The sequence below is a fragment of the Eleutherodactylus coqui genome, chromosome 11, assembly GCF_035609145.1.
Source record: "Eleutherodactylus coqui strain aEleCoq1 chromosome 11, aEleCoq1.hap1, whole genome shotgun sequence".
Taxonomy (NCBI): Eukaryota; Metazoa; Chordata; class Amphibia; order Anura; family Eleutherodactylidae; genus Eleutherodactylus; species Eleutherodactylus coqui.
The window spans coordinates 121536124-121547178 of NC_089847.1; the positions used below are offsets into that span (position 1 = coordinate 121536124).

At 45.1% G+C, this 11055-nt stretch overlaps 1 protein-coding gene across 2 annotated transcripts in view; it reads left to right on the forward strand.

Moving 5' to 3' along the window:
• The window catches only part of LOC136582413 (tumor necrosis factor receptor superfamily member 10B-like), a 36178-nt gene extending 26431 nt beyond the window's left edge, over window positions 1–9747 (forward strand). For both annotated transcript variants that reach the window (XM_066583447.1, XM_066583448.1), the window contains 4 exons: window positions 853–969; window positions 4346–4495; window positions 5040–5079; window positions 6376–9747. In XM_066583447.1, coding sequence (XP_066439544.1) covers window positions 853–969; window positions 4346–4495; window positions 5040–5079; window positions 6376–6659 — 591 coding nt within the window. In that variant the 3' untranslated portion in view covers window positions 6660–9747. The remainder of the gene's footprint in view (window positions 1–852; window positions 970–4345; window positions 4496–5039; window positions 5080–6375) is intronic.
• The last annotated feature ends 1308 nt before the right edge of the window (window positions 9748–11055 follow it).

The window sequence follows — 11055 nt, forward strand, 5'->3', positions numbered from 1 at the left end:
ACACGCGTGACAGGGGACAGCAGTGGAAGTGCCCTAGCTGGCTTCACTTCCATTGAGAAAAAATGGGAGCTGAAGTGACCATTACATTTCTGTGTCCGTCCTCTATGCCAGAGGCAGAAGTGCCGGAAGTGTGATAGTCTCTTTAGCTCCCATTGATTTCAATGTGAGTGAAGCCAGCTAGGGCACCTCCACTGCACTGACAATGGGCTGGGCAATCAGCTGATCGCCATGGATCCAGAACAGCGGGTCCCCGGGGGATTAACTATTGATGACCTAACCTGAGGATTGGTCATCAATAGTTTTTGCCTGGAAAAACCCTTTAGTATCACTGTAACAATCACTCCTGTGGTGTCACAATTGGACATCATGCAAATAAGGGAGATAGAACAATTCCTCCACAGCGCCACCTATTGGAAGGCAGCATTCCTTCAAATCAATGTTAGACTCTTTATACAAGCCTTGTAACAATGACCGGGATTTAAAAGTCAAGCCAGATTCCATGCACAGACAGCTGTTTCGGGGTGTTTGCTGGCGAGAGGCTTGTGACCTGGGTCAGAAATGCTATCTTTTCTCCTTAGGGGGAGCACCTAGATGGTGAGTAAGTGAGACTTAAAAGGTCATTCATGCTCCTCTGGGTAATATGCAGATAAGGGAGATGGAACAATTCCTCTGCAGCGCCACCTATTGGTAGGCAGCATTCCTTAAAATTCATGTTAGACTCTTTATACAAGCCTTGTACCCATGACTAGGAATTAAAAGCCAAACCAGATTCCATACACAGACAGACACTTGGACATCATGTGACATGCCATCGGCTTCACCTCTTATCTCAAATCCTCTATTGTAATACAGAATTCCCTCATTGGCACTGCGAACACCAGTGAAAGCACTTTAGCCTCTGTCCATATTGAAGGAAGAGATCGCGAAGAAGTGAGCCGTCCTCCGGAACACCAGCAGCTCCTGCCTCCCGTATGTTTCCTGCCTACAGTTTCTCCTAATTGTCTCATGTCATGTGCCTGTTGCAGACGCCATATCCTTTCTGTTCCTGTGCGGAAGGATATATAAAGCTCTCCTGATAGTAATAACACATGTTCCTCATCTACAGGGAAAGTACCCGCTGGTAACAGCACTCAGGCTACATTCACATCCAGAGCTGCGGCACACCCGGCTAGGGGCTTGTTAAAGGGGTTTTATTCCATTTAAAAAACGATTACCCCCAGGGTGGCGAATGGCGTAAAATACAAAATAGCCATTACTCACTCTTCCAATGTGCCTTTGATCCAGCAGCGCTGCCGACCTGGTCCTCTGCACTGCGATCCCTGCCAACACAGGAAACAATGATGTCACGATCATCACTCACATGATCACTGCAACCAATCCCTAGCTTCAGTGGTCATGTGTACACAAGGTCATGTGACCACTGAGGCCAGCAATTGGTAATATGATCACTTCCTATTTCACTGGGTACGGAGCAGAGGTTAGAAGTTCAGCAGTGCTTCAATGGATGGGGGGACTGTGAAAGGCCGGGCTCACCCAAGCCTGTGGTAAGGCGCTACGTGTATGGAAACGATTTTTGACTGTGTATGACAACGTATATATATCTAGCATCCTGTCATGCGCAGTATAAAAAAACCATTGGTTTTTTTTATACCCTTCCCAATTGTTTTTAACCCCTTAACGACCGCCCATAAGTCTTTGGATGGCAGCCATTAAGGGGCTTTATTCTGCAGCGCCTTCTTTTGATGGCGACTGCTTCAGAAGCCTGGTGTGGGTCTCCTGTGCCAGGGAGAGCGGGTGCTTGGCTGTCAGATGACAGCCTGGTACTTGCTGTAACAATGGGAACCAAAGAAATCTTAGATCCCTGGTGTTTAATCCTTTACACGCTGCGGTCAGTAAGACCGCAGCATGTAAAAGGCTGACAGAGGAAGGGGGCTCCCTCTGTCACCCATCAGACCCCTGCGATGTGATTGCAGGGTCCCGATCGGTTGCTATTGCACCCGGAGGCTTGAATATTGCCTTTGGGTCTGCCAACTATAGTGGCCCATGTGGCTCAGCCTCAAAAATAGAACTTGTCCTGCAAAAAACAAGCCCTCATAAGGCTAAGTCGATAGAAAAATTAAAGCCTTATGACTCCTGGAATGCGATGATGAAAAAAACTGAAAAAGTACTTGTTCATTAATGCACAAACAGGCTTGGTCACTAAGGGGTTAAACATTGGAGAACGCCTTAAATAGAGGAGTTGTTTTTGTTTAAAACTCTGCTTTGTTAGAAAAGATCCCCCTGAACTAATTAGGTACAGAGACCTGTCATCCATTGTGGAATGTGGCAACAAGTGCTCAACTTCCCTGCAGCGCCTCTACAGGAAATATGAAGCATTGCATGGTTCTTTATGAAGTTTATGAGCTGTCAGTGTAATGCAGGTCCTCTGTCTAATACTGTAGATAGATGGAGGGTATTAACCCTTTAAAAGCAAGGCTGTCACTTGATTTTATTAGGTTAAACTAATTGTACGAGACGATGTGCCACAGGGAGATAATAACTGCACCTTTTAATTTTTTCATCAGTTCTTCAATAACCCGTTTGATGAGTTTGTTGTGCAGAATATAAATGACAGCTAAACCATCGATGGGTGCATCATCTCCTTCGGCGACCTAGGCTCTCTCCCCCTTGTATTGAATACACCCCTCCGAGTCTTGACTGACATCTCCTGCCCTAACGGATCCGGTACATGTCAGCACTGCGCATGCGCCGATTCCCAAGTGCAGCTCAGCTGCAGAGTGAATGACATGCATGGTGTCTCGGAAGGGCGAGCTTAGACTAAAAAATGGGGAAAGAGCCCAGAAGATGGGAAGAGATGATCGCCTAACGGAGGGTTTAGCATTTACATAGCGAGCTGGAAGCAGAATATTTCGACGTTGGGGCATCTGATGAAAACAATGAAAGGTACCGACTAGAGATGAGCGAGTATACTCGCTAAGGGCAATTACTCGCTCAGAAGAAAAGGTTCGGCTGCCGGTGAGAGGTGAGTTGCGGCAGTGAGCAGGGAGGTGCGGGGGGGGGGGGGGGGGAGAGGGAGAGAGAGATCTCCCCTCCGTTCCTCCCCGCTCTTCCCCGCCGCTCCCCGCACCCTGCCGGCACCCGAATCTTTAGAGACAAGCGGGCAGGTACTCGCTAAGGGCAATGCTCGCTCATCTCTAGTACCGATATCATCCGCTTATAACACATCTGGTATTACAGCTTACACTGATAAAATGAAGCCTATTTTGAGCTTTCAGGAAGCAGCTATTTCTTTTTCCGTTTTTGCATGGCCGCGTTCCAAGAGCCATAGATTTATTTCCTCTGGCCACCAACACAACCGTATGAGGCACCATCTGAAGGTATATATCATAATTTTATGGTGGAAGAGAACTCTGATCCAGGCCATTTAACCCCGCTAGATAAAGCGGTTGGACCAAGATTGACGTTCATGACCTATCCACAGGACAGTCAATAAAAGTCTGATCGGTGGGGATCTCACTATTGTCCTATGTCCCACCATTCTACGTCCCTCTCAACCTGTCACTGGGGGCTTGCTGCACCCACCCGCAGCGACATGTAGATTGAATGGTATGGCAGTCAGACCTACACTGGCTGCTCCATTCATTTCAATGGGGATGACGGACATAGCTGAGTACAAGCAATTGGCTATTCAAGGCAGTCCCATTAAAGAGAAATGGAGCTGCCCGCACATGCATGATCACTGCCCCATTCAATCTCATCTTCACTGCGGGAGAAGGAGATACTGGACCCCTGTTCTTGGGATTAGTGGGGTCTCCGCGGTGAGTCCTCCCCCACCCAACGATCTCTCTGTGCTATGGATAGATGATAAAAGTCAATCTTAGTACAACCCCTTTAATTGGGCACGCCGCTATTAATTCCCGATGTCCTAGGAGGGTAGATTGAAAATATATTATAAAGCCAGACAACTGCCTTTAATTGCAGCAAACCCCTTCATTCACCATCAGGGACAAACCAGAGAAGTGAAGGCCGAGGAACGCTCCTCGCTTGTATTCTTTTAAAGGGGCTTTACAGGAATAACAAGGATAGGGGTTAACTTGCTGATTGGTGGCGGTCTCACTACTGAAACCCTCTAGAAGGGGACTCCCATGTCACGTTCTCCTGGCACTGCGGGGGACGTAAGTCTGAATGGAGCGCTGGCCGAGCATGCGTAGCCATAGCTCCATTTATTTCCATGGGAGTGCCGGAAATACCCGAGCACGCCCGCAGTGACAGGAGCATGAGACATCCAGTTGCTGCCCCTGCATCTGACATCATTTATATGTTTTTATGTTTTTTACCTTTCCAGGAAGATGATGGGAGAGTTGAAAATGAGGTTAATCAGCAAGCGGCACGCTATGGAGGCCTACCAGGAGCTCGGAGTGAACCCGAGGAGAATAGCATTGCTGAGCCTCTAGAGGGCGATGCAGAGGAGGAAGAAAGCCCACAACTGGGAGAAGTGAGTTATTGATTAAGTGATGTATTAATACTTATGTAATATTGGTTATAAGCCGTTGCAAAACTAAAACTTCCACTCATGCTGGGAGTTGTAGTTCACCACAGCTGGAGAACGACAGGATGTAAGTCACTGCTCTAAACTATACTGCAGTGGGGTGTAGAGAAAAACCAAAGACATACCTACAATTAATTATTAACCTATCCTCAGAATGCTATAACAGCCGACATCCAATACGAGTCATCAATACCAGATTGGTGGGGACTGCTGCTCGGGATCCCCTCCGACCAGCTGTTTGAAGTGGCTCTGACATTTGTGTAAGCGCCACACCTGCTTCACTGCACACTGTCTTGTATAGCCGCTCAATCCCAATCACTTGAATGCGCTGCTCTCGGACTAATGAGACCAATGAAGCTGACATCGTTGGCCTGAGAAGAATCAGTTGACCCGCACCAATAGGATATTGATAGGTCATTATTATCTTAGTCCTGGCAATCCCTTTAATACAACTACTAACTGACATTATTGTCTTTTTTCTAATTTTCAGCCGTGCCCAGAATGTGGGATGGCGCAACCCTGCGATCAACGTAAGTATTAGATGGACAACATGGATGCATTGGTGATCTGTAGCTCTCTTACCTGTGGGCAAGGTGAAGGGGGTTGCTTAAACCCCCCAGAAATGGTAGTTATTGCTTACTATTCATGCAATCCATTGAAGTGAATGGCCATACAGGGTTTGTCAGACACAAGACAGTAGTACAGAGGAATAGCTTTATTGATTTTGCTATATTAATTTAATTTGCCCTATAGTACATATGGAAAGGGGCTACCTTAATTAAAGCTACAGTCCAGTCATTCCATAACTTCACATTGATCAGGTTTGCAAATTATAGTAATATTATATAAATACTTTTACTTGATGGTTTTCGTTAGCTCCCATAATGCATCACTTTCAACTGACACCTCTAAAGCTTTCTCTCCTTGGGTGGGGCTTAGCTGGAGCATGACTATTGCAATTGCCTGCCAAACCCACAGAAATGGTTGTAAACTTTATTCACCCATCCAATAAGTATGTATTTTAGCTTATGGCTACAGAATTCACCCACTGAAAAGGTTGGGGCTTGGAGCTAATATTTTGATATTTGCTGAAGTTGTGCTGTAAAGCGGTATTCCGGGTAGTGGCAATAATTTCAGGTTTTCAGCCATCCACTGGATGGGTGAAAACTGATAGACCAGTGGGGGTCCAATTGAATTCCTGGACTGAGCAGGGGGTTGGACCCGATGACCTTGGAGGTCCCTGCCAACTCTACCATTCTATGAATGGTATGGCACCTTTGTTGCGCAATATTGGGTTGCTTCTCCCTATATCTCTATCATAGCAGCGAATGGGCCGTTGGTTGCGCTAGTGACTTCATTCATTTAATTGGGGAAGACAGATAGCCAAGCGCTTTACTCGGCTATTTCCGTCAGCCCCATTGAAATAAACAGAGCCGAACTGCACTCCATTCAAAGGGAATGAAAGAATTGGCCAAGCTCTTTCTGCTCTACTATCTGTCTGCCCCATTGAAGTGAGTAGAGCTGCTACTGAGCAAGTGCAACCAGCAACCCATTAACTGCCACTTTGGGGAAATGGTGAGAAGCGAAATAGGGGGAACACGGCTCCTCTGTTCTCGGGATTGGTGGGGGTCCCAGTGGATCTATCAGTTTTTCGCCCATTCAGTAAAAACTTGAAATTACGTCCACTAACTGGATTACCCCCTTTAAGCCACGTTACAATCTTATCTACAGAAATGATAGAGCAAAACGTTAATTAATGTCATTTAATCTGCATATAGCCAAAAAGTTTGTGTTTCATCCCCAGTTTATGTTTTTGCTTCTTTCAGAGTGGGATGCCTTTATTTATAAAATCATTGACCATGTCCCCCAAAACCGCATCCTGCAACTCGTCCGGGAGCTGCACCTCCATAGAGCGACAATAGATCAAATATTAAACGATATTCCTAATAACTCCAAAGAACAAAACTATAAGTTACTCAGCCAATGGAGGAACCAAAAGGGCAAACAAGCCTCTATGAAAGCCGTGCTTAGTAAGTTAAAGGATATGGGTCTAGGGGGGTGCTGCGAAAATATAGTAAATACTGTAAGAGCTAAAATACCAATGAATTAGTACAAATCGGAACAGAAGAACACAATCCATGAATATGGAAGAAGAACAGAAGCAAGTAACCGATCCTGATCTCCACATCTTCACGCACGGTACTGGATGTGCACTATTGTTTAGATGACATGTATGTCTTAAAGGGATTGCGTCCTCATACAGAGAGTTGTATGATCTGCCTATAACTTTATTGATGTCGCTTCGTGTAAGTTCCGGGGCTGATACCTCTTCTAAGAAATGCCCTGAGCTCTGTAGGCAATCTGCCCTTCGTTTCGTCAAGCCCCAACCCTGTTTGACCTCTCATGTATCATAGGTGTTTTATACAATATCTCATCTTTTTACATAGTACTTTTTTTTACTGTTTTTATTAATTCAGGGCTTAAAGGGAAACGCTTTTTTAAAAAAAAATGCCTCAAATCCGTTTTACGGCAGGGATACAACAATAAACGAGGCAATACCACCATTGGTTAGCTTTGTAGTTGGTGCTAGCTGAAGTGACTACATTCGACTAAGTCAGAGATGATGGTAACAAAGGGTCCTTGTGACTTGATAAAAGTAGTACCCGAGATGTAGATATTTTTGGGGCGTTGTATAGGGAGTGTATTTATCACACAACATATGGCCGCGGGGCTATAAAATGTATGGGACACTGCTTTCATATTGCACTGAACATCAAAGGGGAAACCTCCACCCATTGGCTAAAAAGAAACCAGAGGCATAACTGGCTTCATCTGTATTGGGCCCCCACCATGTGCCATTTACAATACTGGTATCTCCTTATGAGGCCGGGGGGTCTTTGACCTTCCATGGACACCAGGCTCTAAGGGTAGCTGGAACAACTATCATTCAGGTAGTCGCTCATCAGCAGTCGCTTCCTTTTAGAGTACTTCACCTAAAGATAGTCGCTGGTTGATCATCTGCAGGTAATCGGTGCTGTTCAATGACCAGCCAACAACTTTGCATGGACATGTACTTTTTCAGCATGCACCTCCCATCAAACATGGATTTGCTCCCGCCTTTTTTGACCATTTTGCCCTCCCACTTAAAATACTCATTAGTTCCGGAAAACACATAAACATGTGCGAGTGATCCTCGACTAAATGCTCCCTGCGGGATTTGGTCCAGCAAGAGACTGTATCAGCGAGTGTTCACTCAAAGGACCGCTTACATGTATTTAGTGCACTGGCGTAACTAAAGGGGATGTGGTTGCACCCAGGCCCAGGAGCCTTAGGGGGCCCATAAGGCCTCTCTTCTCTATATAGGGAGCCCAGTACTATGAATAAAGCATTAAAGTTGGGGGCCCTGTTACAGGTTTTTGGGGCCCAGGAGCTTCAAGTTACGCCTCTGCATTAAGGGGTTAAGAGAAGTTGGGGGACCCAAGATAAACTTTTGCACCCGGGCCCATGAACCTTAGCTACGCCCTGATTTCAGTGGACTCATGTCTGTGTGCTGATGGGTGGGGAAGGCGGTTTTGAAATTTCAAATACACGCCCCTGAATAAACCTCACGCCCCTGAATAAACCTCACGCCCCTGAATAAACCTCACGCCCCTGAATAAACCTCACGCCCCCTAACCAGTTGACAAGCAATATTTCAGCTCACATAAATGCTCTCAACAATTCGTACAGCAATCGCGAAATTGAACAAGAGTCATTCGCACACTTAAGCGACTATTTTGAGTGGCTACTCAGACAGTAGTTGTCCCGTATAAAGCCACCCTTAGTGTGACTTCTACCTCTACACCTTATTTAAGTCTTCCCCTATTAAAAATGGTGTCCTGCAGACTTTCCGAAGCCTTTTAGCACTAGTTAGAAATGTTCTTATCTAGCAACGTCCTACATAGCGGCTCTGGACGGTCCACAAACCCTCATTGATACCAGCTGCTAAATGATGGAGGAATTTCCCCTTTAAATCTTGAAGGCTGTATTGCAGATTTCTACTGGAATCTGTGAAACGTTAGAGCGGATCACACCGAATGAATGTATTAATATTCCATTTACTGGTATTCATGTTTGCAGTCATCTCTATGTAACTAATGATTAACCACTGGATGTATTGCCTGCGCAGTCTGTAGTATACTACTATCACACAGGGCGTACTGTGCCTTTAATGGGCACCCTTGGCCCACACAGAAAATGTGGGTAAGAAAACAAAAATGTATGACTGTGCAGAAGGTCCACTTGGGGGGTTGGTAACTAGCGAAACCAGAAGCTTGACAAGCAGCAATTTTGCTACAATACCGTTATTACATTGTGCAAAAGTGATTGCCCAATCAGCGTTTACATGCATCAATTTTAAGACGCAGAGTATAGAGAACAAAGTTTTGTCGTAATAAAGGAACGAGCGCCCTTAAATAAAATATAGCTGAAATCGGGAAAGATTTTGTCAGTCTTCCTCCACCGTATTGGGGAAAACCGTTAAAGTGCTATTACAAATCTCTCCACGGTGCACGGGTGTAAAATGTGATTTTGCTGCTATTTTATTTAAAAGCGTTGTTATAATTTATGTATTTATTTGTATTTATATCCTTTTACTATTAAACAATTCTGTTTGCACAGTATAGAGAAACGTTGTCATTCCCTGCCGATCCTCTCTAAATGTGCTTCGTCATAATAGCAGTGTCGAACAAATAGGAATCCTGAAGGAGTTTTCACTGCAGTTTCCCTTTAAGCACATTTTGTAATATGAGATGTTGTTTTTGTCCATGTTTTGTAATATTTATACTATATGTAGGAGGAGTCTCACTGGCCGCACCTGGGGCCGCCAGAAGTTATTGATTGGTTGTTCACCGTAGCCAATCAGAATGCAACTTTCATTTTCTAAACTGCATTGGTTGCTACGGGCAACAGAGTATTCTGCGATGATGCCTTGAGTGCCTAAAGGTGCTTTTACACGGGACGGAATAGGACGCAGCGCAGATGCAGATTTAGTTGCTTTGTTGATTGCTGAATGCGTTCTGCGGAACGTCTTGCGGTATTTCTCGCAAAAACAATTCTGCAAAGTTTTTCTTAATTCTACCGCAAAATTTAATCTTGCAGTTTTGATATAAAGACGAGCAGATTTTAACATAGCGATAACATTATGACTAGAGATGAGCGAGTATACTCGCTAAAGGCAATTGCTCGAACGAGCATTGCCTTTAGCGAGTACCTCCCCGCTCGAGACGGAAGGTTCGGGTGCCGGCGCGGGGGAGCGGTGAGTAGCGGCTGTCAGCAGGAGGGAGCGGGGGGGAGAGGGAGAGAGAGATCTCCCCTCCGTTCCACCCCGCTCTCCCCCGCAGCTTCCTGCCCGCCGCCGGCAGCCGAACCATCAGTCTCGAGCGGGCAGGTACTCGCTAAAGGCAATGCTCGTTCGAGCAATTGCCTTTAGCGAGTATACTCGCTCATCTCTAATTATGACGCAGAAATGTCCACGCGGCCTAATTCTGTCCTACATGAAGGCATCTTAACAGTGTTGCGCTGAGTGTCACCATCTACTGAGCAGCGGATGAACCAGTCACACGTATTCATTTCAGCATTTGACTGTTTTTGTATTTTTTCTGTAATTTTTGACATTTTGTTAACTAGGAACGTAAGATGTATGTTTACGGCCGCAGATACACAGACAGATATGGAGGATAGTCGCTGGTAGCAAACGTCCTTGACAATAAGATGTGTATCTGGGAAGATGTTTGATGGGACGCAGCAAAGTTCACCATGACAAATGTATCTGTAAAGGATTTTTGTTTTGTTTAATAGATGTGGATGTAAATTAAACTGAAGCCGAATTTGTGTTTTTATTTCAGAATGTATTCACTATTAGGAACATCGAGTTATTGGCACTCATTTATCAAAATTAATAGATAGCTGTTGTTGCCACCAATCAGAGCTCAGCTTCTATTTCTTAATCCTCTGGTAAAATTAAAGCTGAACTGTGATTGGTTGTCACGAGCAACTAGGCCATTTTTTTCATTGGATGGAAATTTTTGATAAATGAGGACCATTATTTTAAAGGGACAGTCTAGTGCCCTAACTGGACAGTTATTATGGGCCTACATGAGGTATACTAACCCTTTCCAATCCAATTTTGAATTCAGGGTTTCCTAAAAGGCTTTCTCTTTTTGCTGTTATACAACAGTGCCATCTGCTGGCTAAAGCCAGTGTGTGTGCACCAGAGAGGCAACGACAGCAGAGTGGCTGGCAATAGATGCTAAGAATACCCTGTTAGACGTCTTCTGACATTGGAGCTGTACAAGATTGAATCAGAATGTTATAAGACGTCAGACAGTGGACTGGAAAGGGTTAATTACAATCATAACAAATACATAATTCTTATCTCGACTCGGTTCCCTCACAGGTCGTCTTCAGGTTTCAAAATGGAGTGGGTAGGCAGATACTGTGCTATTGGCTGCATTCACATGTCTGTT